Here is a 27,428-nt window from a genome sequence, read left to right as displayed (position 1 = left end):
AGCTAAGCACTCAGATGGGCGGGGGCGGGGCGTTGGCAGTATGTCGCTGTCTATTGCTCAGGTCGAAAGCAATTACATACGACTGGAGGTGAGTCCCACTACCAGGGAATAAGCTGAAGGGCCCCGTCTACAGGGAGACAGTTAATGTAATTACTTTCCATCCGCTGTAATTGAAGCTCATTTCCTAGCTTGGGATTCAATCCTGTGTGGGCTATTTTTACGTAGCCATGTTCTATTGCGCCGTGATGAGTGGGACTGTCATCAACACAAGACATTTGACAGAACACAGGTGGAAAGTAACCAAATACATTCACTCCTATACAGTCCTGACGCACTTCAACATTGATCTGACCTTTATATTATTAGTCCCTTTACATGACCTACTAGACTAGAGTGTCTTAGATGTTGCTGTCATTGGGGAAAACTGCCTTTTATGTATGAGGTTGGTGAAAAAGTGTATTATCTTATTATTTCCAATTCCCAGGGTGAAACCTTGTATCTCCAATTTTGGGGAAGGTGGAGTAAATTTAGAATCCAGGACATTTGTATGTACGCAAGCGTTTTCCATCGTGTTGTTGCTCAGTCACACACATTCACACTCCTTCTTTCAGATCATGAATTCAATATTTGCAAGATTTTTGGAGGGGAGATACAAGAGATAGGGACACTCTTGGTGTGATGGCGAATGCTTGGGTCCTGTTACTGCTCCTGTGAGCAAAGAGGTGCTCCTGTCCCCATGCACGGCCTGTTTTAGCTCCAGATAAATCTCTCGGGGACAGCTGGGGAAGGAAGGGCATCAGCACATTCCCAACAACAACACACATACATACGTCCATTCCCAAGCACCCTTCTCCCCAGACTAAAGACTCCACCGCAGCAGGGCACATTCCCCCACCCACCATGCTGTTAGGTAAGGAGCTGGTGGAATAAGAAATAGTGAGAGGGAACAGTGGGCCACCAGCTGGCATTCATAAGATATTCATTTTTTTGTCAGAATATACAAGTAAGTGAGAGTTCAAGCAGCAAAATATTAAGTTAAGCATCTGCATCCGATCTGCCCATTCATAAATTCATCTAGTTACATGTTTGCCTACTGGCCAATGTGTACAAGTCCTCTTGCCAACACAAGCTGACCACTGGAATCAAGTATAAGTGTCTCCACGTTTTTAAGGAGGATCCAGAATGATATTTAATTACTCCAGCAGTGCCAAATAAACCACAAACACTCGTGGCATGTGAGAGGGTTTGTTTATACCGTCGCACACCTTCAGTGTTTGGATCTCTTACCTAAATTTCAGGTGTCCACAAGAAGACACGGGTCCCACAAGGTGTCAGAACAGGTGTGTGTTTGGTGTGTGAGAAGAGGAATAGATTTCCAGGTAGGTTTTTGCGTCCCAGAGCTTAGATTGTACCGCCTGTGCTCCTCTTCGCCTCAAAGGGAGTGAAACCTTATTGGCAGGGCGGCTCCAGTGCTATGGATCAGGTCTGGGGGCGGTGAGGGGGTGGGCTGTGTCGGTGGTATAGAGGGGAGGTGGGTGTGGAGTTTTGGCAAGATGACTGATAACTGTAGACACCAATTAACAGGATTTATTCCAACTTTCTTATATTAGGATTTATGCTTTGGAATCAACAGAATCAATGAATAAAGTCAGGTTAATGTAATCGTAAAAAAATGTAATGTGTTCCGACAATAGCAATCAATATGTGATCGGTGCTTAGTTACTTCACTCATGGTGGTGGAGAGCAGTTCCCTGAAGGTCTGAAAATAAGCAATATGGGCGATAAACCAGGTGTTTTCTGTGCATAACCTCCAACTGAAAAACTTCAGAATTGGTTTGTATATACGGTCATTCTGCATTTATTGGTGTTTTCTCCCCGTTTCTCTCCTCATATGTACATCAATTCCCTTTCCCATTTTGTGCCAATTTCCCATGCTTGGCTAGAGTAACTGTATCTGCAATCATCATATAGCTTTAACCTGTGTGTGTGTGTGTGTGTGTGTGTGTGTGTGTGTGTGTGTGTGTGTGTGTGAGTGATAGAGAGAGGGCGAGAGATCTCTGGTGAGTAAATTAATTGTGATTTTCCCAAGGAAAGTTTAAAGAGAATATTTGTAAATTTGTAGGTTAGTAGTGAAGGAACATCACAACCCTGACATGAGCCACTGGTCTCTGAGGGGAGCCATTATTTTGCCGTGATCTCACCTGACCCTTAACTCTGGCCTTTGACCCCAAACACTTTTGAATCTCATCCAGTCCATATGGTTGACTCAACAACCATGCAGTGAGAAGACATTCTCGTTGGCTGATCAGTGAGGCGATGCGTCGCGATGTAGGAGGCGGCACTTCCCCACCGTTCTCAATCGGGTTGTAAAAAAGCCATCAGAATTAAGAGTTTAGCACTGGGCCAAATAGCTGGAGATTAACATCTCCCAAAATAGGTCAAATGAGCTGTGTTTTTGTTTTAGAGGGGGAGAGGAGAGGAGGAATTAACAGAGAGGGAACAGAGAGAAATAAAGCACTGATTCAGTGATATGGCCAACAGTGGAGGCAGCACTCCACTAAGTGCATTTACAGCTTTTATATATCTAAATACCAGTGACCTACATTGTACAAAATGTAATACGCCACACACTGGAGGGTACAGTACTCTTTTTGTTTTATCTTCTGCTAACAGAGGTGCTAAGCTTACCCGTAGACCTGAACCGAACTAAAGTTAGCTGCTATAGTTAGACTTTGTCTGTCACCGGATCCCAGTCAGGGGTCATAGGTTAGATCCCTTTTTGTGGCGGTGGATGGATTTCACAGTTCCAAGGCCTTAGGGTTGTGGTAAAATCGCTGTGCAATGTAGGGCAATCCAACAAGGACATATTCAACAGCAGTGATCAAGAGTAGAATCATTGGAAAAGGTTTATAGGTTTTCAAATGATCTTAAAATTAGCTAAATGAACATAGTAATGGGATTCCTGATTATAAATAAAATAATGATAAAAAGCAGCCCTTATTCTCTCAGTCAGACATTTAGAAATGTAAAATCAGTGATGAGAAAAGTGTGCAGACAATAAAGTGTCACGGTGCAACATGCCTACATGGCAGCTCCCACAGTGCCTCCTGGTGGTGAATGTCTAAATACATTTCTTTATCCCGGTTCCTAAATGTGCATTTGACACTAATTGTATCTCTGATCTCGAAAAAAAGGTCCGATTCTTCGTTCTTCGTGTGGAACAACAAGCTGTGAGTCAAATCTAAAGCGGAAAAGGAGGAAAGAGGGGAAAACTAAAGCGGGGGTTGGAGGTGGAGACGGTGCGAGAGCGGGGATGACGTCGGTGACACAGGAAGAAACAGAGACAGCTGAGGTGAGTCATACCTATTTTTATTCTGCGTGCCCCTGTGGAAAAGAATCATTGCTAAACAGACATGTTTTACGTCTCCCTTATCATATCATCCAATCAGAAATGGAGTGGGAACATTGTCCCTTCTTCTTGACTTCTCCTCAGAAGAAAACAAAACCACACACACGGCTGCATATCGCAACTACAAATATGACACTCAGAGATTAGATACTTCAAATATATAACAGATAATAACGCATGACACAATAGAAAAGCTGCATACACATCATAGTCTAATGGAAAATGTTAGTACATAACCTTGACTGATACCTTGTGGTTTGGTTGACAGTGATAAGTCCACAATCTCAGCACTCATCACGAGTGTCTCTGCTGCCCTTTTCATCTTCTCACATTCTCAGCTCTCTCTCTTGCCACAGGCTTCTCTTTTTGCACATCCCGCATTCTTCTCTCCATATTTTCAGACTTCATTCTTGAGCATTCGTGTTATTCAAAATATATACAGAAAACAACTTCATTTCACGTCCCCACAGGATTTCTATCTGCCCTTTACAATTTTCAAATATGAACACAGCCTCTCTCGTTTATCCAACAGTGTTCCCCTTTAATCATGACCAAAATAGATTGTGTTACATGCCTTTCCAAACTGACGTGTTGTGATAGAAAGTGATGGATAAAATGGAAAATTGCAATCCTGAACGACAATTCTGCAAGCATTAAAAACATGTGAAGTGCGGAAAAAGCATCGGCTTTCCCCACAGAGCTGTGGTTTCCTTTTCAGTGCATATTTGCTCCAGGGCGCCAAACACAGGGCTGTAGACCCAAGTTCGAAGTGCTGAACCTGGGCCTCGGGACCCTCTGGGGTTGATTTCCGCTGGTTGCGAGCTGAGAGGCTCCAACTGGGCCCAGGGGACTCAGGTTTGGGGCACTCTTAAACTGCCTGTTGGCCTGCGCAGCATTGGAGGTTTGGAGGTGGGAGAGAGCAGGTGATGGGACAGGGTTTGGTGCAGATGAGAGGGCGGGTAGCTGAGGGAGAGGGGCTGTGGGAGCAGGGGGGGCGGGGGACCACTGAGGTTGAGGCGGATAGGGTTGGTAGGGGACATTGGAGGGTGGAGAGGACAATACATCAGAGCGCCACATCGGTTCCCCGAGTGTCGTGGCGGATCGAGGCACAATAACCTTGAGTGCGGGTCCTGTGGCTGTGGGAGGGGGCGTAGAGAATCTCTTCACCTCATATACTCGCGCTGTCTTCGTTGGCCCCTGGGAGCCACCTGTCATTCCTTGTTGTTGCTGAAGGGTGGAGCGGTCCTGGGGTACCCCGCCTCCGTAGCTGAACAGAGAAGAGTTGAGCTGATACGGCTGATGGGCCATGATGTCCAGTGGCTTCAACTTCCCTTTCTGCTTGCCTGCTTTTTTCCCGCCTGACCAAGACTTGCCACCTGCCACATCAGGCTTCTTCTGGGCCTTGAGGGGGCAAGAGGGAGAGAGGAGGGGGTTGTAGCTGATGGGAGGCGGAGCACGGATGTTGGGGGAGTACTTCCAGGTGGAGGGGAGGGAAGGCGTGGGTGAGGGCTGCCTCGTCTGGGCAGGTGAGTAAGGTGCCGCAGCCACAGAGGGAGATCGTTCCACCACGTAGCGATCCATCTGGTTTTGCCTGCGGGCAAAGAGTTGACCTCCCTTGCCCCCAAGCTGTGGCATCTGAGGGGCCTGAGGGGCCTGAGGGGCCTGAGGTTTGGGGGCCACTTGAGGAGGTTTGGGCCCCCTCTGAGCCTGCATGAAGTTACAGGCCTCAGCCCCCAGCCTCAGCCAGTCTTCCTCAGGCCCTGACTCATGCCCAACCTCGCCATTGGCCCCAACCCCATGTTCACCAGACCCCACAGCACCGGGGATTCTCACAAAACGATCATCCATGGTCTGGACCATGGACAGCAAGTCTGGATTTGGTGAAATGTCCTTGTTTTGCACCGAGCAGAACATGGGCTTATTGCTGCTACGCCGACGGGCCTCACTCAAGATGCCAGAGCGTGCGAGGGGGGCCGAGATGCGCTGCTCCCGTGTGGCCATTGAATCAGAGGAGGGAGGTTGTGGAGGCGTTGCAGTGGCGGTACTTGCGATGTTGACATAAGGGTTGAAAGGAAGGGATGGAGGAGGTTGAGGCTGGGTGTGATTGTAGACCTGGGCGATATTAGTGGGCTGTGGTGTGGAGATCGGAGGAGCAGAGATTTGAGGGGAGAGAGGCAGATCATTAGGAGCAGGAGGAGAGGGAAGTGGTTGAGTGTGTGGAGCTGGAGGGGAGAAGTGTTGAGACGGTGATGGATAGACCGGGGGACTTTGAGCAGCGTAAGTGGAGAACTGGGCGGAAGGCGGAGAAAGAGGAGAACAATGCATCGAGGACTGAGGAGAAAACGGCTGCGGGTATGACGGAGGCTGGGAGAAGACTACAGAGGAGGGAGGAGAGGCGACAGAGGGAGTAGTGAGAAGTGTGGAGTTGCTGTTGTTGTTTCTTGCCGGGATGTACAGAGAGGTGCTGGACACTGCTCTCCTTGCGTCGGGCACTGATGAATGGCGAGTAGGTTGGATGGTCATCATAGAAACAGCTGTCGCGGGTTTTGCGGCCACAGTCATGGGTTTGGGTTGGGGAGGGCGGAACATTACCGTTGTAACATTTGCCCGAGAAGGGGTGGGGCCGGGGGTGAAGGGGCGTGCGGTGCGATTCAAATTACCCGCTGGATTAGGACCGTTGTTGATCAGATTGGGGTCTGAGTTTGTGATTGGAGTAGGGCTAATATTAGGATTATAAATAGGATTGTGGCTCCCATTTTGTCCATTTTGACCCAGAAGGGGTGTCTGAGAGGGTGGGCTCAGAAGAACACTAGCCCGACTAACCGCTACTGACCCCCCATTGGTCAGAGCAACGGCTGGAGGAGACATGTGTGCAGGTTTTGGAGCAGGTTGAGCACTGATCTGCTTATTTATACCGTTGCTCTCCGGCCGTGACCCCTGATAGGCTGAGGCGTCCAGCCCTGACACGTCAAACCCTGGACTTTGATTCACAAAGGTCATAAATCCTGGACTCTGATAGGTTGAGGCGTCCAGTCCTAGCATGTGATTGGTTGTTGGTGTTGTGGGAGTAGTTGGTGCGGCAGACGGGCAGGCAGAACTTCTCCTGTCCAGCAGATCTAGATAGCCGCTATCCCAGGTTGGGTCGTATGATGCTGAGAATCCCTCTTCTTCGACTTCGGAGCCACTTAGGACAGAACTTCCTCCTTCCTCCTCCGTCTCCCCTCCAGTGTCTCCTTCTGTGTCCTCTCCTCTGTCTCCCTCGACTTTGCCAAAGCAGGTCAGCGTGTATTTCTTGGCCCTTTGCCTGCGTTTCTTGAACATAAGCACCCCTTTGGAGTTGGGATTGGGAGCATCAGTCAGCAAAGACGCGATAGAACGGCATTTAGTACAAGCCTCTTTAACTTGCTTCTCGACCAAACTCTCTCCACGATGCAACCCTGCAGAGGAGCAGAAAAAAGAGAGAAAACGTGAATAAGATGAACAGGAGGAGGGGAGGAAGCCATCGAAGTATTATCACAGCGAGGAGCAGGAAGGATTAACCGGTGACAGACAGGAGAGTGTGTTGTGGATTTAGAACAAAGAATTCCTACTGTTCTCCAAATGTTGAGTCACACACTCCAGCAAGGTTAGGTCAGGGCGTGTGTATGTGTGTGTGTGCGCGTGCGTGTGTATGCATCTCTCGCACCAGGCTATTTGAGTCTTTTTAGTATCTCGGCTCATCTCGGATGAATATCCTCATATAAATACTGACTTCATAGCTAAACACTGATGTTGTCTCTGCACACACACACTTACATTCAGTGTCTCACAGACTGAAAAACAGAGTTAAGTTTAGCAAATACAGGTAAGACATTGAAAAGAGTTCAAATAGAAAACAGAATATCAAAATTGAGCATTAGTTTTCTGAATGAAATCAATAACGGCGGGCAAACAGTTTTGTGTTGTAATGTAAACGCACAATACAAGACGTACAGGATAATCACAGGTAGTGAGTACAACAATAGCAAATATCTTTCTCTGCATACTGTAACTTAAACGATTAACATGTGAAAGACAAACAGTAAAAAACTTTTCACTTCAAGTCCATGGTCTTACCTGTGTACACGGTGTGTGGGACTGTGTGTCCACTAAAGTCTGAACCTGAAGTAGATGTGAGGTCCCTCATCTCACAAGTGAGTGTTCTTTTATCCCTAAACCTCCTCAGAGCCCCCACACACACCCTCACCGACGCAGAGAGTGTCCAGTGCTGCTCTTACGGTAAAGTTTGGTCTCTGTCACTGTCTTCTACCTCTTCCCTCAGTGCACAGCCCATCTAAAGACCTTTGTCTCTGTCCAGTAGCTCAAACCAACACATGATGTCAGTCCACTATTCCTGTCTGTCTGACAGGCATCGAACACCTGTCTTGGCTCTCTGTGTCATGTACAAACGCACACACACACACATTGGAAGATTGGAAGACCCCCTCATCGGTGGACATTTAGACAATGTTGTCATTGTGTGTGTGTGTGTGTGTGTGTGTGTGTGTGTGCGTGTGCGTGTGCGCGTGCGCGTGTGCGTGTGCGTGTGTGTGTGTGCATGCTTGTGCGTGCGTGCGTGCGTGTGTGTGTGTGTTAGTTACAATGTTACACTAAGGACAGTTAAGTTACACACAGCAGTTTGCTCATAACTCTGCTGATGTTTTGCCCTCTGCTGTTGACACCTCACACCTACTGCTGCATTCACAGTGTCAAGACAACTCACAACAGCAGAACTACTAATTCCATTTGTGTGTGAGTGTGTAATGTGAGAAAGGGCAGATCCCAGTCCTCCTCATTTACCATTAGGTCATGATTGTCCTTAAGTAAAGCCCTAACCTGAGGCCAACAGTTCACGGCCTCTGGTAGTCAAGCTCAGGTCTCTGACGACTTCAACATTTGCTCACATGAAGTCATAGTCAGTCAGTGCAATGGTATTCATGTTGATCATCAGCGCCTCTTGATCAGTCTACATTGCCTTTGTGTCTAAATTACATTACATTACGATCATTTGGCAGACGCTTTTATCCAAAGCGACTTACATTACATTACCACCCTTCGCAGAGGGGGGAGCAATTGAGGGTTCGGTGCCTTGCTCAGGGGCACCTCGGCAGGGACTCGAACCGGCGACCCTCCGGTTCCCAAGCGGAAGCACTACCCACTGAGCCACTGCCTCCCCCGCGAAATCAGAGAAGTTCATCAGACAGGACTAATTAAAGCTTACAACTTTGTATTGCAACATCACAGCAGAACTCATACACTTGTTTCTGATACACGCTGCACACATTTGACACAGCCTCTTCACTCAAACACACTCTCTAACTACATATTTGGCTGTGTTTGCAGTCCTGTATGTCCGAATCACATCCAGTGTCCATCCCCAAAGCTTTGGTGCCTATAAATACAGCCAATGAGGCAAATGCCCAGAATACTGGTAGAGGAGATAAACTGCTGCTGTAGGGTACAGGAGGGGGGTGGAGGGGCCCGAATAACTCTGAAGATATCGGGTAGATCTCACCTCACAACTGCCAGCCTAGAAATGCATGTGGAGGATGCTTCAGTTACAGCAAACAACCACTAGAGGGCGATCTGCTTACAAATCAGTGAGTCGATGTTTAAATTAAAAAAGCAAAACCACTGGAATAATTAAGATGATTTTATTTTTGGTGAGTCACTAGTGGATAATCCTCTGGGTGGGAGACACTTGTTTTAACCCTTGCATGTCCACAAGAACACTAACTATTTAGTCTCAACCATAGATTATCATTATGAAATATTTGCTTAACAAATAGGATCAAGGTCAGGACAACTGGGAGCCTCTATCTCGTGTGAATGATATTTTTTTTCCCATCACATTGCCCAGTTCATTCAAGTGTCTGTCATGCATCTCCACGATCAAACATTTCTCAGTCCAAACTCTGTCTGCCTGTGTACTCACTGGCTTGCCGTGCTTTGTCCTTGTAGGTGGTGGAGAGCTCGTCGCTGACCGGGGTCTGCTGCAGTCCCACCATGGGCACCAGTTGTTTTCCAGAATCCAGCATCAGAGCCTCTTTAGCCCTTTCCGGAGACACTAGCGGTGGGCAGGTCATCCCTATGCAGCCCCCTGACTCCTGGAAGCCACTATCGCCTTCTCCTTCCCCATCCACCAACCCCTGATCAGGCGTGGGGGTGAGTGTGTGAGGGGTCAAAGTATGTGGTGTATTTACCGGGGTGGCCCACTCTGTCTGTATAGGCTGATAGATAAGCTCTCGCCGAGGTACACCAGGAGGGCAGTGTCCCACGCCCAGAAAGGAAAGTCCTACTTCTGTGGCACTCTCATACCTAATACAATCAAACACAGGATTGAGTAGTTTCAAATTTAAATATCTTAAGTTAAGACGGAAATAAAACTTAAATTCTAACATAGATTTCTTACCCGCTCATCTCGGAGGTCTCCTCCTCTTCTTGGTTGTCATAGCGCGCAGGTGAGCGTGCGTGAGGAGGTGTGCGACGTTGCCGCCTGTGTGTTTGTGCCTGTGTGTCTGCATCGCTGTCTGTCTCTCCGTAGTAAGCTTCGCTGTCTGGAGGGGAGGTGATGCCCCTGGGCACCACAGTGGGAGAAAAGATGCAGGGGAGGTGGGATAAAACGGGTTCCACCAGGGGAGACAGAGCCCTCCCTGAGGTGCCGGCTGACGTGGAACTACCAGTGTAAGATGAGGCGTGCAATCCAGAGGGGGTCCTGGAAACAAGTGTGTTAATAATTTAGGTAAACTGAATACGTGCAGCTGTTTGTACAGCGTGACTACATGTAACAAAGTCACAGAATGTGTAATGAATGAAATGTCATCTGACCTCTTAACCCTCAGATTGAGTGTACCACTCTGCGTGTCTATGATGCTCACAGCCTGAGCATGACTGAGGTCTGCACAGGTATTGTTGTCAATGGCAACCAGCTCATCATGTTCCTTCAATCCAGCTCTGCATGCTTTGCTGCGTCTGCGTACCTGCAGGGAGGAAAGGAGTCAATAACTACTGAGGGAAAAAGTATTCAAATTCAAAAGCAAAAGTAACAATGCCACAATTTAGAAATATTGTTTTAGTTATAACGTTAACAAAACAAAAAATACTTAACTAAAAGCTAGTGATTGTAAAATTACTATTGAAAAGTAAAAGTTCTCATTGAGAGTTAAATTACCAAAAAGTCTGTCACTTATAGACCAAATGAGGAACTGGCCTACTGGCCACCATCCCACCCTCTATCAGAATAACTCATGCAGTCATGCAGCAGTTGCTGGAGGGGGTCGCTAAGAGATGATGTCATAGGATCTTTCAGGAAGTAATTCAGTAGGGGGTTGTTCAGTGACAAATGGGAAAGGCGAGTATTCTTGTCCACTAGATTGCCGTATACTCTTAAAGAAGTAGATAAGGCCTTTCCGTTCTATCTCCTGCCACATAGACACAAATACACAGTGGAGATAACAATGTGGAGTGGATAGAGGTGTGTTCCTGCACCTACTTGGGACTTTCAGAGGACACACTTTTTATCAGTATACATAACCCACTAATCCTATTGCACCAACGCATGAGCATGTGCAAGGACACGAACACTTGCTGTATCTCGTAGTTTCCCATACACACACACACATATAGCAAGAGCGCATCATGAAAGAGGGGATCTGAACAGCTGCATCACCAGTCTGGACCAGGGGAATGCCTGTAATTCACCATGTGTTCCCCACATACCCAAAATATAACCACAGGAAAATGCACCACATTCCTAGACAGAGCAAGACAGGCATGAGTGTGGTGTGAAACCTGGGAAAATGAAACTGTCACGATTACACACTTCCTTAAACAGGGAAGCATGTGTGAGTGTGTGTGTGTTTCTGTGTCTTTTTGTGTATATGTGTGCATGGACAAGAGGCCTTTTTCCATTCCCAGCTTCCAGCTCCTCTTAAATGAGCTATTCTGATCCTCTAGTTTGCACTCTATTCCCCACCAGGCTTATCTGAGGCATGCCTGACATCACACAAACACACAGACACACAACAGCGATAGGAGCGCACAGATACTCATATACACTCCAGCAAGAGGAGGTACAACACAGGTAATGACAAACTCAATGAGATGATTCTAAATCTGCTTGAAATGATCTTTGGTGCCAGAGCCACTCTGCCCCCATTTTGAATAAGAGCTTATGAGTGACAAGCCAACATTCAACGTCAGTGTGAGCGAGGTCACATTCCTCCTCTCCAGAATAGCTTTTCTTATTAGAGAGAACATTCTAGACTGTCAACAAATAGAAAGACAGACATTTAAGAAACCCATGAGGAGAGACCAAAGCAAACCAAACAGCTAAAATCTGGATCTGAAAGTTGTGATTACCGCTTACAAAAAGTATTCTACATGACCAAACAACCTACACAACGAAACAGCTTAAGTACAATGGTAATACAATTAACATTCACTGTTATTTGATACAAGCATGATGGCACAATACAATGGCATAGAACCTGTAATGTACCACAGTACATTATTTATACTATGAAAAGCACCACACCCTGTTGCATCATTCATAACTATTCATTTGGTCACGTTGGTACACTGGCTCGTCATTTGTATCATGACAGCTGAAAACACCATCCGTGACAATCACCACGATAGTAGTTTTTGTCGGGCAGTTTCTTGTCCACCATGTTTTCACGTAAAGACAAACACTCACACTTATATTATATTATACAATTACATCCACTAACCTGGCTACAATCACTGAGATGATGCTGAATCCCAAGACATGATCACCCCAACATGTGTCACCCTGACCCACAAATGTCTTCTAAATCAGAATTGGACTGGGTTATATTTAACTAAATAAGGTCGGTATCCATTTTAGAAAATCTGCCCAGGGAGAAGTGCTGTTGAGTCAAGTATGATTACACATGGAGTTACTTACATATGATCACTATGACATTGATCTGATTCTTACCACTTCAATATCAATACACACTACAAACCAAAAGTATGAAAGTTAAAATAGCATTACAATTACAAGCATTTTTGTAGACAGTTTCAGACTTTCTACTACCATTAATTATTTATATGTCAGGTACCAGAGATCATTAAAGCTCATAGCACTATCAAAGCAATGAGCTACTGTTTCATTTAGTATTTAAGTGTTATGCCAGCTATGAGGGTCCTTTACAAAAGCTCTGATTACAAAACACAGGAAACCACAAGTCTGGAAACTGGTCATACATAAATTCCTCAGACCGCAATTAACAGCTGTAGTTGAGATCTGTCTTCTATTGCCAATGTGGTTAGTTTTCTCAACAACATATACACGTGCACACACACATCCTTCGCCATACCTTGGCCACCTGTAGTGGTTTCTGGTGCTCTGCTCCACCCTGCAGTCTGAAGCCCCATGGGGCTCCTCCTGAGAGGGAGACCACAATCTCCTCTGCTACCATCCCTTCTCCCAGCTCACAGCCTGCTGTGTGTGTGGGGCCTCTGGTCGACAAGAGTGTTTATGGTGTTCTCCCTTTCTTCAGTTCCTCGCACTAGTACCAATAAGTGTATGTAAGGTGTCTATGGGTGTGTTCTGCTTCTCCCCCCTCCTCTCTGTTGCCAAATCCCCCCCACCCAAAGGGAGACAGGGGGTGACTGGCTTTCATCTGCTTACAGAGGAATGCTGTGTTGGAGGGTGGGCGCTAGAGACGTGAGAGGGGGCAAAGCGTGTGTGTGCGTGTGCATAGATGTGCTCCCTTGTATTGAACACTTGCCATGTCACTCTCAAACACTCAGCACAAGGGATGCTTGCTGATATACCCTCCCAAAAATAACCCCGACCCCAAACACCCAGCTTAGCCACTGGCCAGCAGCTTTGTCTACGTCTTGCCAAAGCTACTCAGCTTTATTCCACAGAGTGAAGATTGAGCATTTTAAGAATCTGGCTATTGTCCAAACAGTTCATCAACTTCCCGTCATTTCTGAATTCACACAGGAGCTGTTGAGTGTTGCATCATTGTAGCGAGCAGCACTAAGATTCAATATCCAACTTAGGAATCTAAGTATTTTTTTATTCAAGAATGCAATTTTCAATGATTCTATAGTTCTACAGCTATGTTCTTTCATTTACACTCTTTTATTAACTTTCATCGTTACATTTTTATTGTGTTTTTATGTTTCCTGCACCAAAGATTCATCTCATAGTAATTAAAGGGTTTTTGGGTTGATGTGTCTGAATCAGGTTAGCTGGGTTGAGTAGGAGGTCATTGGTTTCATACTAATTGACAGCTTGGATCACCTGTAATGGTTTTTCGTTATTGTCAGAAATGAGGCCCACTATGGTTTTGTCATCAGCGTATGTGAAAAATATTAACAGAGTTTGGGTAGTTCACAGAAGTTGCTGCCCTTCATGCTGTTCGATATTGGTCTGGTAATCTTAGTAGTTTGGCTGCAGAATTGGACTTGGCGTTTGTAATTGTCATAAGTATCTCGTATTACCTGCATTGCATTGCTCCTTGCTTCCATTAGTGTACGCAGATTTTTATTAATTCTCTGGAGAACCTATTTGCTTTTTGAAACGTATGACGTCAGCATATCAGTGCGTCTCAATGACGTGATTGCGCCCGCGGACCAGGACCTAACGAACCCGATCGTAAATCTTTGATGGAGTTAAACTTTTCATGGCATGGACGGAGTTTCCCAGTATAATCCTCGGGAGTGCACGGTAAGCTTCAGAAACGGAAGCATAGTAAACATGTAACTTGTTGTTGTGTGTGTTAGGAATGAATTAAAATCGATTAACATGACGATAGCGGTGTCCGGATTGGCACAGGGGAGATGGATGTTGACGATTGCTTGTGATGGGATGGGCACACTAAGTACATTTGTTGTTTTTTTTGTTGTTTTTTAAACTTTTTTAACGATTACTTATGGAGACTTGAGTTTGAATCTCCTCTTCATATTTATGATCAATCAGTATCAAAAGTCCTCCGAGATGCTCCTAGTGGATACGGACACCGATTCTTCGTGCTCCCAGTAGGAGCAGTGAGCAGGGGGGAAGTATCTCCGTCGTGGCCGGATGTGGACGTGGCACAGCGCTGCAGCAGTTCCGGTGAATGTCCGCTTCTGATACTGAGAAGGATTAGCGAGAAACACCCGGGACGACATCGGCGTAACAGTTTTGTCGACCACTGGGTTTCATACGCCGCCCCGAATAGAGGACAACCTCACTACAACACATCGGGGGGTAGGACAACTCACGAACTAATCTACTGTGTGACATCCGCCGCCCGGCTTCACTGGGCAACTAAGATTTGGCTAACGCTAGCTGTGGCTACTAGCGACATCCACAGCTAGTCGGCTAACAGTTGCTAGCTAGCTGCGGGCTTGACTGTTTGCGTCCAGCTGATTCAACCACAGCTGTTGTCATTATGATGCAAGTTATCCAGGTGCTAACCGCAGCTAACTAGGCCCTGGACTCGACAGTTCGTGAGAAATTTGCCGTGTGTGTTCCGCGTCATCCAACTCGATCGCACTAGTTCGTTAGTTAGCAGTGTCCTGCGTTAGCTCAGCGGTGTGTTTTGATGTTTTAGCGGACGGTTAATCTTGTCAGTGTTAGCCAGCTAGCTAACAGGCTAAGACATAGATAGCTTTCACTGCTCTTGCGTTTCAGCCGGTCAGACATATTTTGCGTTTTCTTTGGATATACGTGTTTCTTTTGCTTAAAAATTTACACACCCGTTCACTCCTGTGTTTGCGTTTTGTTAACCCGGTTGTTGGGAGTGTGACAGCAGATAGTGGGTCAGCGGGGAGGCCCGACACACTGAATAGCAGCACTGCTCCTGCGATTGTGTTTCTTGGTTGTGGCACCTGCATTGTTGAATAATTGAAAGGCCCGGCTCTGTGTTAGGTGATACTCATCATACTGTCACATGAGCGCGGATAATATTCACCAACCAAGTGCGTAAACACCCGCACATGTCAGCATCTGGTAGCAAATGTGAGTAATTACGTGACATGCACAGGGAAGTTGTTACTGTCTCAAGTCAGCTGATTGCGGCGCTTGCCTACTTTTCTTAGGACTTAAAGGATCCAGCTGTGAGGATCTGTGACAGGATGCAAATATAGTGTTTACATAGCGCTAAGCTTTACTCTCCTCCCCCATGAGGGTGAGCTACAGGTCGCTTGGCTTAAGGGGCGTTTCTGGATCTTTCATAACTTATTAATGCGTGTCATTCAGATCGGCATTTGTCAACACTTTGCAGTTAAATGTTGTAGATGATAGTGATTATAAAGGGATAAAATGGTAGATTAGTCTGGAATAGAAAACAAGTTGTTAGTTGCCACCATGTTACAGTGTCTCTTATGTAAATTAGTTAAGTGCCAAGCATTCCTCCATTGTTGTCAAGGCTCACAATACTGTGTGGGAAAGGTGTGATCGGAGGGTGTGGTTAAGTCAAACATTAAACGCCAATAAGATGTTGGGACAGATCCTGGACATTAGAAGGCCATATGTATGATTCTATTGTGTAGTCGGCAAAGGAATGAACAAGGTGCAGTGTTTGCGGTCTTGCTTGCAGTGCTATTCATGTTTGTCAGGTGCTTGTGCCAAATAAGTCTTCTGTCAGGGTCTCTCTGTGCATTGTCTTGGGGTCAGAGGTCACCACAGACTTTATTTTCTGTTACCTCACCTGCCCCAAGGGCCTTTTATACTCCAGGCATCCCACTGGTGAAATCTCTGTAGCCCTTTAACTGTCTGCACAGTTTCAGCATTGATCTTGTTTTAATTGTTTGTCATTCTGATTGTGTTATTTCCTTCAGATTTAGTGATGAACTGAAGATGAATGTAAACCAGCACACTCCCATGGCCTCACCATATGGCCAACCCCAGACTGGTTATGGGCAAACGAACTACGCGCCCCTGGATGGGGGATACCAAGCCCCCTACACACCTTACAATGGCCCTGCATCAGCCTACCAGCCCGGCGCTCCACAACAAGGTAAAGTGCATCTGTGTTACTCTCTGTTCTTGAATGAGTGTGTCAGAGAGGCAGTCACACACACACACACACACACACACCAGATTAGCTGTGATGCTGTGTAAGCATTCGTGGCTGTAACCTTGGAATGTCCTACCCACTTCCCATTACATGAAGTGGACATATTAGAAAAAAAGTGTGTGCCCCTGTCCTTTATTTCTAACCTCTGCATTGAACCGAATCGCTTGCTCATGTCTTCACATGTCTTCATGCATCTTCCACCTTCTCTCTGTTTCTCTTTCTCTGCCTCTTTTCTTGTATTTCAGGTTATTCTCCTTATGCAAGCTTTCCCTCTAAGGCTGTGACAGCTAACCCAGTTTCTGACCTGTCCTCTCCTCTTGACTTAGGTAACTGACATCCCCCTCGTTTCCTCGCCCATTTCCCCTCTCTCATGTGATCTGCCATCACTGGATCCCACTTGTATCAGTGTGTGTTAAGGCTCCCCCGAATGCCGACACCAGAGAACATAAACCCTTCTGTCATGGAGCGGAGTATAGGTGGTCTGTGTGTGTGCGTGCCTTTTGTCGGCACAAACCTCCACTGTAGGAGTTGGGAGGGTTTGTCAACAAGAGTTCTACGTCTTCTGTGCGTTTGTAATCTACACAATATATGATTTATAAATGTTCAAATGTTAACCACACCTCCATTTTGTGGCCGATGTCCCGAAAACGTTGGATAATATTTCTGAATTTGTTCTCTGCTTTTTTTGTGACACATATTATGAAGCTATTTCAGAGTCCCAATATAAAGTTACAGGGTCTTATTTTACTTTCTTCCCCATCTGTGTATGGACATCAAACAGCTACTGGAGCATCATTTTTAGATGATTATAATTTTAGAACATAAATTGTCAGATGCCCGGTGTTGATTTCCAGCCCTGTGCGGAGCCTCGGCCCTGTTAGTCAGACTGACCTCCTTTACAGCCTCTATGCTTGCCAAGTTGTTGCCGCGCTGCCCTCACATGCAAAATCTGTGAATATAGGCAGACGGTTTCTAAAAATGTGTTCGCAAGACTGAGTGGCCTTTCAACATGGTCAACTTGCCGGACTGATCTCGTCACTATAGAAAGATATGGGAATGGATTTAAAACGAGTTACATCAGCAGTTAGGGATTGATTGTCTTTGGCGTGTGTGTGTAATGTTTGTTCCTGCTTTTCAGGTCCTCCCAGGGGCCCTCCTACCTCTGGACTCCCTCCAGCCTCAGCACCTCAGCCCTACACCCAGTACAGCCAGGGGAATGTCCAGAACGGACCCCCGCCCATGACGCAGGCGCAACCCAGGTAATTAAATGATTTGTTATTGTTTATCCCGCTGGGAAATTCACCCTGTAAATGTTTGCTGTACTCTCAGCACATGCACATGAAGTGAAGTTGAGCATTTGTGTGTTTCCAGGCCCGCCGTGTCTCAGCCATACAACCAGGGCGTTATGAACCTGTCAGGGCCGCCACCCTCCTATCCCCAACACTATGGAGCCCCACCCACAATGCAGCAGGTCACCAATCAGATGACCGGGATGCAGGTCACCTCTGGACCGCCTACAGCCGCAGGACCAGGATATGGTACATTTTTTATTATTGATTATTAAGTTATTGTTCTGGCCATGCTAACCAAAAAACTGTAAATGTTGTATGATGTGCTCCAAGAAGAAACGCTTCCTTTGACCTTAAGAATTGGAAAGATAACAGTCCTCAGAGACCAAACATTGTTTCATTGTTCCCTGTGAGGTGTCAAAGGAGCCCTGGAGTTGATCACATGTTCTCATTTTGTCTCCAGCTCCACCTCGCAGCCCCCAGCCTCCAGTCAGTACCGCCTACTGCGCTGCACCTCCGACCTCCCACGCCCAGGCCCCTCCCTCTGCCTCCTCTGCCCCCGCCCAGCCACCACCTCCCTGTGGTCCGGCAGCTCCTCAGCAATATTACGGGGGCCCACCTCCCTCACAACAGCAGTTCAATTCGTCTCTTCCCCCTACGCCTCAGCAGCCGTACAGCTCCTCTCCGCAGCCTCCCTCCTCTCAACAAGCTTTTCCTGGCTCCCCCTCCTTCTCCGGCCCCGCGCCTCCCCCCGGCCCAGCTCCACCTCAGCCGCAGCAGTCCTTCCCCCCAACCCAAACGCCATTCTCCTCAGCACCCCCACCTGTCAGTCAGCCCACCTACACCTCCGGGCCGCCACCTCCTGCCCAGGGTTCCTTCCCAGCTAGGGCTCCCCCGCCGTCTTCCCACCCTGGACCCTTCCCCCCTTCTACCCAGCCTGGATCCTTCCCTCCTTCTTCCCAGTCTGCATCCTTCCCACCTTCGTCTCAGGCTGCGACCTTCCCGCCTTCCTCTCAGCCCGCGTCTTTCCCACCCCCCGGTCCTCCTCCCACCTCAGCTCCCTCTGGGCAATACCAAGGCCACATGCCCCCTCCAGCTCAACCCTCCCCGTACCACTCAGGTCCCCCTCCTCCTATGGCTCACATGCCTCCCACTTCCATGGCTCAGAACAACCACCTGCCTCCTGGGCCACAAGTCCCACCAGGCCCCCCCGGACCCTTGCAGCAACCTCCATCTCAGCCGGGAATGCAGCGGGCGTACCCTCCTCAGCAAAACGGTGAGGAGAAGGCCACTAATTGTAGCCTAAATAGTTTTCCCGCTGTTTTCTCCATCGCTCAGCTATTCTCCCGTCCTCTCCAGGTGCGTTTGGGCAGGTCAGAGGCCCTCAGCCCGGCTACGCAGTTCCTTACGCTGGCCAACCAAACTACGGAGCCCCTGCACCAGCACCCGCCCCCGCTCCCCAAGCACAGAAGAGACTCGACCCAGACGCCATCCCTAGCCCTGTAAGTATTCACGTTCACACACACACACAATTAACAGTTTTGACACAGCACCCATGCCGACTGTCAATCTCTGCCGTATCAGATGTGAGTGGACAGTTGAGATAGATTGCGTAATTCAGAAAAACATGTTTATGATCTTGTATGGAGAACAAAGGGCTGGGTGATGATAGCATAGCAAACTTATTATTGATACTCTACTGAACATTTATGAACAATTGAAGGGATTTTGCAAATGTTCCCCTACTGGAGCATCACAGCAGTCTTAACAGTAACATTTGACTTTGTTGGATTGTTTGTAACCCTCTGTATTCTTTTAGTACACATAGAGTAGCTTAGCATGTGCATTGAACGGGCCCTTTAGGCTGTATGTCTGCCCGTGCTTGACAGACATACACTGTAGTCCACAGTAGCACTAACCTCTATTAAACACCTCTGCCCTGTTCCCGTCTGAGCGTCAATGCTGCCAGCTGTTCAGTGCCCTTTTGCTGTTTTCTCTTCTCACACTCCTTATTATCTTCCACTCTTTTGTATTTACTTTATCCTGTTTTGCACAATTTTTGCCGGACAAACTCTTGAATGTTAAAGCAAGCGTCTGACCTGCCGGCTGTGCAGAAATCAAGACATAGAATAGATCCAGACGCTATCCCCAGCCCAGTAAGTCTCCTGTGTGCCTGCCTGCTCCTCTGCTTCATCCCTCCTCCCTTTATCCGCTTCCTTCACTCCTAACAAACACTCCCCACCCCACCTCTCCAACCTGCTTACTCCAAAGTCAGCGCTGTTCACGATGTCACAAAGATGGGCTCCCGTCGGAAATGTCACACTTCAATCTCGCCTCATTCTGTAATGTCAGAATAAGATCAGTCCAAACCTAAAGTATATATATATGTGTATATAACATAGTTTCAGATTGTTGATAGCACGTGATGACGCAATAATAACTTTACCACAGTGGCCAATGATGTGTAATGCAGCTATTAGACTATATCATATGTATCTAACCCACCTGTCTGCCTCTGTGTCTGTGAGAGCCGTCCGTTACTCCGGGGGAGCCCATCTTAGCTGTAGCTATAACAACATCTGTGCCTTCATTTTCAGGGTTTTCTCATTCATCTGGAAGCTCAATCCCCCCCTCCTCCCCTGTTTTTAACCCCTTCTCCATGCTCCATGCATGCTAGCCTGCAGCATCTTCACTTACCCACAATTCTTTTGCACAGTGGCATGCATAGAGGAATCCTTTTCTTTTCCAGGCCATCTTGATTTACTATTGTTTTGTGATGACGTATGACCTGTGTGTGTATTTGTACCATCTGTAAAGTTTCCTTTGTCAAAGCTTAAGAAACTGGTAGAAATAAGCACAGATCTGGATGGGTGTTCAGTCGTCTGTGCTCTAGCTGTACTGTTGGCTGTGTGTAGGGTTGTGTGACATTCTACCCCTGCATGGTTGTTAAACGGTCTCCTAGACTTGTTTGTGTGTGTGCGAACCCCGGGAAAAACAGTTAACGTGTGTGTATTTACACAAGCAGACGGGCTAAACGTGGACATTTCTGCCCTCCTTTCTTCCCCTTTCCAGATCCAGGTAATAGAGGATGACAAAGTTAAGACTACTGAGCCATTCACGACAGGGGTCAGGGGTCAGGCGCCTCCCCTTGTCACAACCGACTTTCAAGTCAGAGACCAAGGTAGCGTCTACTTCTCTTACACACTTTCCTATCTGTTCAAGGAGAGTCCCGTAAAACCAACAGACTGAATTCATTTCAACACACACACACACACACACACACATGCAACTTTTCAATCAGAAACTCTCTATTACCTTCAATCTTCATTTTAAGCGCTTGTTAAAATACAGAACGGGCCTTGGCCTTCATCGCAGAAAGATGGATAGTATTTTGATCGTGTTGTCAATGGAAATGTTTTATGTTTGTGTGTGTGTGTGTGTGTGTGTGCAGGAAACGCCAGCCCCAGGTTTATCCGCTGTACAGCCTACAATATGCCTTGCACAGCTGATATGGCCAAGCAGTCTCAGGTGCCTCTGGCTGCCGTCATCAAGCCCCTGGCCACGCTGCCCCCAGACGAGGTGAGAGCACAAGCCCCGCCTCCTCTCCTCTCAGGGTTTTCAAAGCGGTTGTCTCTTCTGCGTTTTTTTCCACTTGCTGGGATTTTTCTAAACATTTGGACCGGTTGTCATCCTGACCCCGATTCAGACAGGATTACTTTTCAGGATTACTTTTTTTTTTTTTCTGATACACAACTGTTATTGCAGGGTGGCCGGTCAGAGTTGTGGGATAATCTCTTACAATCACAGAAATGAAAGCAGCCCCCTGAGATGACCTCGTTCAGTGCGCTTATCACTTTCGTAACCCGGTATCCATGTGGACTGGACTAGTGTAGTCCTAGATTAAAAACTGCAGGTTAATGAGGGTGTAATCTTAACCTGTGTGTGTGTGTGTGTGTGTGTGTGTGTGTGTGTGTGTGTGTGTGTGTGTGTGTGTGTGTGTGTGTGTGTGTGTGTGTGTGTGTGTGTGTGTGTGTGTGTGTGTGTGTTTCAGTCAGACATGTATTGCCTCCCGTTTCAGTAACCGTATCCCCGTTGGTTAATCCAATGCGACATCTAACACCCTCTTACTATCCAGATTAATAAACCAGGCAGTCTGCATCTCTTCTATCATTGTTTACTAATACATCTATGTTTGTTAGACCCCTCCTTACCTTGTGGACCACGGTGAGACCGGTCCAATCCGCTGCAACCGCTGCAAGGCCTACATGTGCCCCTACATGCAGTTCATAGAGGGAGGCCGTCGCTTCCAGTGTGGGTTCTGCAGCTGCCTCACAGAGGGTGAGTCTCTCTCTCTCTCTCTCGCTCTCGCTCGCTCTCTCTCCTTCCTTGTGTTTGTTTGTGTTTAAACGGAACACGGTGAAGAAATATAGAATTATGTTTACTATATTGAAATTCACACGTTGCGCTTTGCCCTCCAGTGCCTCCCCATTACTTCCAGCATCTGGATCACACTGGCAAGAGGGTGGACTGCAATGACAGGCCGGAGCTCTCGCTGGGCAGCTATGAGTTCCTGGCCACAGTCGACTACTGTAAGGTGAGGATTTACCCTATATACCAGACCTCAGTGTGCACGTGGGCAGGAAACAAGCATTTGACCACCGTCCGAAGCATTTCTGCCTGTTGGACTGAATGGTTTGTAATCCAATTCTAGATGCGTTGAAATCCAGAAGTGGTTGATCTGGCACCCGTGATTGTTCCATGTCTCCTTTCTCCTTTCATAAATAAATGTTTTTGCTGTCTCTTAACAGAACAACAAGCTTCCCCAGCCTCCAGCCTTCATCTTCCTTATCGATGTTTCCTACAACGCTGTGAAGAGCGGCATGGTCAGCATCGTGTGCGAGGAACTCAAGACGCTTCTAGACTACCTGCCTAGGTGAGTCAAGTGTGAGCACCTAAAGGAAAGACTAAAGGAAAGGGGGATTCAGGCACTCAAACCTATTTCCTCTTCTGTGTGTGCAGGGAGAATCCAGAGGCGGACTCGGTGGTGCGGGTGGGTTTTGTCACCTACAACAAAGTGCTGCACTTCTACAACGTCAAGTCCAGCCTGGCCCAGCCCCAGATGCTGGTGGTGTCGGATGTATCGGACATGTTTGTACCCCTGCTAGACGGTTTCCTCGTCAACTTAAACGAGAGCCGACAAGTGATCGAGAGGTTTGTGTGTGTATATATAAAGCAAATGCAGACACGCACGTGCACACAAAGCGGATGAGTAACTTGTGTATGCAGGGATAGATTGATACGCACCGTTTGTTCGTCCGTCTACAGTTTGTTGGATCAGATCCCAGAGATGTTTGCAGACACCAGAGAGACTGAGACTGTGTTTGGACCCGTCATCCAGGCAGGCCTCGAGGCACTCAAGGTACAGCAACCACAACCTTATTCAGGTCTTTTAGGTCTCATACACACGATTCATCCTGAAGTGGATATAAAAGGTTCAGATCTGAATGAGAGGTAATGGGTTTGTACAGTGTCGTTGATGCGTCTGACAGTGTGACGTTGGCGTGTCTCACAGGCTGCAGATTGTGCAGGGAAGCTGTTTGTGTTTCACACATCTCTGCCCATTGCCGAGGCTCCCGGGAAGCTAAAGAACAGGGAAGACAAGAAGCTGATTGGCACAGACAAGGAGAAGGTAAATACCAACACAGAGCCGGGGGGTTGTTGGGTGTTTGTCCACTTCTTTCGAGTGTAATGAGTCTTTATATGTGTTCTATGTTGCACCTTACTATGTACTTGTTGTTTCTCCAGTCTCTGTTTCAGCCCCAGGTCGGTTTCTACAACACCCTGGCTAAGGAGTGTGTAGCCCAGGGCTGCTGCGTCGACCTGTTCCTCTTCCCCAATCAGTATGTGGACATTGCCACATTAGGAGTGGTCCCTGTGTCCACTGGAGGCTCCATCTACAAGTACACTTACTTCCAGGTGAGGGGCGTGGGGGAAACAGTCACTGGCTAACATTAGTTTGTGCTCAATCTGTGCAAACACACCCTGCAAAGAGTGGCACATTAAGTTGGAAGCAAGCAGTGTTCTACTTAAACCAAGTATTAACACACACACACACACACACACACACACACACACACACACACACACACCCCTAAAATATGATCAGATATTGTGTGAAGTTGGTTTGTAACTCTGTGTGTTCTGTATTCCAGGCTCAGACCGATAAGGAGCGATTCCTGAATGACCTCAGGCGAGACGTTCAGAAACCAGTTGGGTTCGATGCCGTCATGAGGGTGCGCACCAGCACAGGTGAGGATTCGACTCTTATCAAGGCAGAGTAGACTGCTTGACACACATACGGTCATTCGCCGAGGATCCCTTTCATTTTGCCGCCACTCTGCCCTCAGGTATCCGAGCGACAGACTTCTTTGGATCCTTCTTCATGAGCAACACCACCGATGTGGAGCTGGCAGGGCTGGACTGTGACAAAGCCGTCACCGTGGAGTTTAAGCACGACGACAAGCTGAGCGAGGAGACGGGGGCTTTCATGCAGGTGTGTGTAACAAAGTGCTCCCAGGGGAATGTTTACTTTTATCTTAAGGCAGTGGTAAGGGAAGGTGTATTAAATGTAGCTAACCCTCATGTTTAATTCAGGAGAGTTAAGTGTTGTGTTCGTGTCCCTGCAGTGTGCGGTGCTGTACACCAGCTGCAGCGGCCAGAGGCGTCTGCGTGTCCACAACATGGCCGTGAACTGCTGCTCTCAGTTGGCTGACCTTTACCGCAACTGCGAGACCGACACCATCATCAACTTCTTCTCTACATACGGTGAGCAGCGGCGCCTCCATAGCTGTTCAGGCTCGGGCTGAGTGGGTTCACTGTGAGAGGACTTGTAGTGAGAGTGCGGCGTAAATTTACACATTCTGCGTTATGCTCGTGTGCTGTGAGGGAAAAAGACTTTCACAGAAACAGCAGAGAGCTGTGTGTGTGTGTGTGCCTAACAGCCTGCTGGCATGAATGATCTGTCTCTTCATTAATAACATTTAAACTGACATGATGATGTGATGAGACATTTTATCTTGATGTATTAAATCGAAGTTAGCTGATAATGTTTAGTAATGGTGTGTGTTTGTCTCTCTTTCCTCCCTCTCCCCCACAGCTTTCCGTGGCGTCCTGAACAGTCCCACTAAGGTGGTGAGAGACACTCTGATCAACCAGTGTGCCCAGATCCTGGCCTGCTACCGCAAGAACTGTGCCAGTCCCTCGTCTGCTGGACAGGTACTGACCCAAAGGAGCAGCACCCATCCGTTATTACCACAGACTGAGAGAGAAGCCTTCATACACAGGCCAGCAGACTAACAGTGTGTTTCATCTGTAACTGTGTGTGTGTGTGTGTGTGTTGTCCAGTTGATCCTACCCGAGTGTATGAAGCTGTTACCGGTGTATCTGAACTGCGTGCTGAAGAGCGACGTGCTGCTGCCAGGAGCAGACGTGTCGCTGGATGACCGAGCTTACCTGAGGCAGCTGATCAGCTGCATGGACGTGGAAGAGACGCACGTCTTCTTCTACCCACGCCTGCTGCCTCTGGTGAGACCTCACACACTCTCACACACACACACCCCTCTACTGCTGTAAGCCTTGATTCACCTCACGCTTCGTTTCAGCAGTTCAAGTGGCTTTGTTGCATATTGTGCCTAAGCAGCCTGGAGTCCAGTGGACTTGTGCCCTCCTGTGGTCAAACAGGGAAATTACTATTGTTAGGCAATATTATTATTTTTTGCATTTTGTTTTAATATTACCAGCTCTGAATAAAGATTTTACAATTTTTATTATTTGATGCGGAATTTATTGTTTTTTGCAGTGATAATGGCAAATCCTCAGATTTGAGAAGATGGAACCAGCAAATGTTAAATTACAAATATGGATCATATTGTTCAAAAGTACTTTATTTGTAATTACATATTTGACGTAGAATACATCCACTCATCGTTTTTACCAGACTGCTTAAAAGAAGTTGCTTCCTGTCTTTCTGCACTTTGAGTCTGAGCTGCTATGATGCAATCTCCTCCTGGGATTGTTACGATGTTTCCCATTCTGATTCCTTGTCTTTGTGACCGTCCAGGTTAAGCTGGAGGGCGAGACGTTGCCGATGGCGTTGAGGGACTCTGAGGAGAGGTTGTCCAAAGGCGGCGTGTACCTGCTGGAGACGGGGCTGCACCTCTTCCTGTGGGTGGGGGCCAGCGCTCAGCAGGAGCTGCTGCTCAACATCTTTGGCACGCAGAGCTTCAGCCAGATCGACTCCAACATGGTGAGACAAACAGAAATGATGCTTGTGTGAGCCGTTGCGTACCAGGTGCACCCATTTCCCTGAGGTCGTCTTACTGCAGCGTGTGTGTGATTATTCATATCTGGTGTAAATTCCGCCCTAATCTGTCCCAGACGAGCCTGCCAGTGCTGGACAACCCCTTCTCTCAGCGGCTCAAAGAGATCGTCGACTCGTTCAGGGCGCAGAGATCACGATACATGAAGGTTAGCTGTCTCATCACTTTCACAAATCCAGCGCCACTTCCGCTTTCATGTATTCACTCTCTCTTCCTCCTCTCTCTTTCCCAGCTGATGGTGGTGAAACAGGAAGACAGAAACGAGCTGATTTTCCGCCACTTCTTGGTGGAGGACAAGAGTGCGAGCGGGGGAGCGTCATACGTGGACTTCTTGTGTCACATGCACAAGGAGATCCGCCAGCTTCTCAGCTAGGCCCACAAAGCCCCTCCCCCCTCCCTCCCTCCCTCCCTCACCTACATGACCCCTCCCCCCCTGTCACTTTTCACCCTCCCTTCCTAGTGAAGAAGCGCTTTATCTTTTTTTAACCTAATAAACTAAAGCTCTCCCTGCTCTCTGTCAGTTGAGCACCAGAGACCAGCTGGCAGATCTTGTCACGTGTGGGTAGGTGTGTGTGTGTGTGTGTGTGTGTGTGTGTGTGTGTGTGTGTGTGTGTGTGTGTGTGTGTGTGTGTGTGTGTGTGTGTGTGTGCGCCTGTGAGAGAGAGAGAGAGTGTGAGCGAGCAAGAGAGAGTCATGTTGATAGAGCTTTACTCTGCCTCAAATCTGACGCTCCTACACAACAGGAGCACAATAACTGGAGGGAGGGTAAATGTACATAACACACAAGTGAACAATTAATGTATGCAAATGAATGCGTGAATGTGGGAGACGGCTGCTGTTGACTAGTTGGTGTACTGTCTGTATTAGCACTGAAAGGCTGTTTTGGGTGTGTATACAACCCTCGGATAGCAAACAACTCTTTTTTATAATGGTTGAATCCTAAAAGAGTGAAGGACATCTGCATAAAAAGACAATTATTAAATAAAGTCTATTGTTTTCCATCTATATTACTTTCTGTCTCTTCTCCCCTTTTACCATCACCTTAGTGCCCCTCCCCCTTTTCCACTCGCCCGCTCTGTTACGTCCCGGTTTGTCCTCAGGTGTGTGTGTAGGAGAGGGTGCGACAGATCGAGACGCTCAAACCGGTTTGTCTGAACCTTTGACCTGCTGCTGTGTCTTGATGATGTAAACACCGGGGGGCTTTTCAGTGTCTTTATATACAACTAGAGACGAAGAAGAGCTCCCTGCGGTCACATCTTCATCGTCTCACAGTTTGTTTTAGTAATCTGGA

General features: G+C 47.4%; 2 protein-coding genes across 4 annotated transcripts; one reads left to right on the top strand and one right to left on the bottom strand.

The window, feature by feature from the left end:
- Positions 1–3,388: 3,388 nt before the first annotated feature.
- synpo2lb (synaptopodin 2-like b) lies at positions 3,389–12,873 on the bottom strand. Its single transcript, XM_076151508.1, has 5 exons — positions 12,772–12,873; positions 10,256–10,407; positions 9,840–10,142; positions 9,363–9,745; positions 3,389–6,846 (listed from the first exon to the last, which is right to left on the bottom strand). Exons 1-5 carry the CDS (start codon positions 12,871–12,873, stop codon positions 4,124–4,126), a joined length of 3,663 nt encoding a protein of 1,220 aa, XP_076007623.1. The 3' UTR covers positions 3,389–4,123.
- sec24c (SEC24 homolog C, COPII coat complex component) lies at positions 9,510–27,147 on the top strand. 3 transcript variants are annotated; one of them, XM_076151506.1, is made up of 24 exons: positions 9,510–9,592; positions 16,232–16,410; positions 16,716–16,796; positions 17,609–17,729; positions 17,842–18,008; positions 18,223–19,035; positions 19,119–19,261; positions 20,832–20,940; positions 21,211–21,338; positions 21,959–22,097; positions 22,238–22,353; positions 22,568–22,692; positions 22,779–22,970; positions 23,085–23,178; positions 23,332–23,448; positions 23,565–23,735; positions 23,972–24,068; positions 24,167–24,312; positions 24,446–24,584; positions 24,916–25,034; positions 25,164–25,343; positions 25,879–26,064; positions 26,196–26,285; positions 26,370–27,147. In XM_076151506.1, the coding sequence occupies exons 2-24, from the start codon at positions 16,251–16,253 to the stop codon at positions 26,508–26,510; spliced, it is 3,774 nt and encodes a 1,257-aa protein (XP_076007621.1). In that variant the 5' UTR covers positions 9,510–9,592; positions 16,232–16,250; the 3' UTR covers positions 26,511–27,147. The 3 variants fall into 3 exon arrangements, with proteins under 3 accessions (XP_076007621.1, XP_076007619.1, XP_076007622.1); XM_076151504.1 differs by lacking the exon at positions 9,510–9,592 and adding an exon at positions 14,501–14,657; XM_076151507.1 differs by lacking the exons at positions 9,510–9,592; positions 16,716–16,796 and adding an exon at positions 14,501–14,657.
- Positions 27,148–27,428: the final 281 nt, after the last annotated feature.

Source organism: Genypterus blacodes, unplaced genomic scaffold, assembly GCF_046128005.1.
Source record: "Genypterus blacodes isolate CSIRO-AG114 ecotype Tasmania unplaced genomic scaffold, CSIRO-AGI_Gbla_v1 ptg000055l_1, whole genome shotgun sequence".
NCBI classification, from domain to species: domain Eukaryota; kingdom Metazoa; phylum Chordata; class Actinopteri; order Ophidiiformes; family Ophidiidae; genus Genypterus; species Genypterus blacodes.
This window is presented reverse-complemented; position numbering and strand designations above follow the sequence as displayed.

Coding starts and splice junctions, on each gene's coding strand:
- sec24c (XM_076151506.1), top strand. CDS start 16,251: ATGAATGTAAACCAGCACACTCCCATGGCCTCACCATATGGCCAACCC. Junction 16,411..16,715: donor GCCCGGCGCTCCACAACAAG/GTAAAGTGCATC, acceptor CTTGTATTTCAG/GTTATTCTCCTTATGCAAGC. Junction 18,009..18,222: donor AGCCGCAGGACCAGGATATG/GTACATTTTTTA, acceptor TTTTGTCTCCAG/CTCCACCTCGCAGCCCCCAG.
- synpo2lb (XM_076151508.1), bottom strand. CDS start 12,873: ATGGTAGCAGAGGAGATTGTGGTCTCCCTCTCAGGAGGAGCCCCATGG. Junction 10,408..12,771: donor AACCACTACAGGTGGCCAAG/GTATGGCGAAGG, acceptor TCCTCCCTGCAG/GTACGCAGACGCAGCAAAGC. Junction 10,143..10,255: donor CTCAATCTGAGGGTTAAGAG/GTCAGATGACAT, acceptor ACTTGTTTCCAG/GACCCCCTCTGGATTGCACG.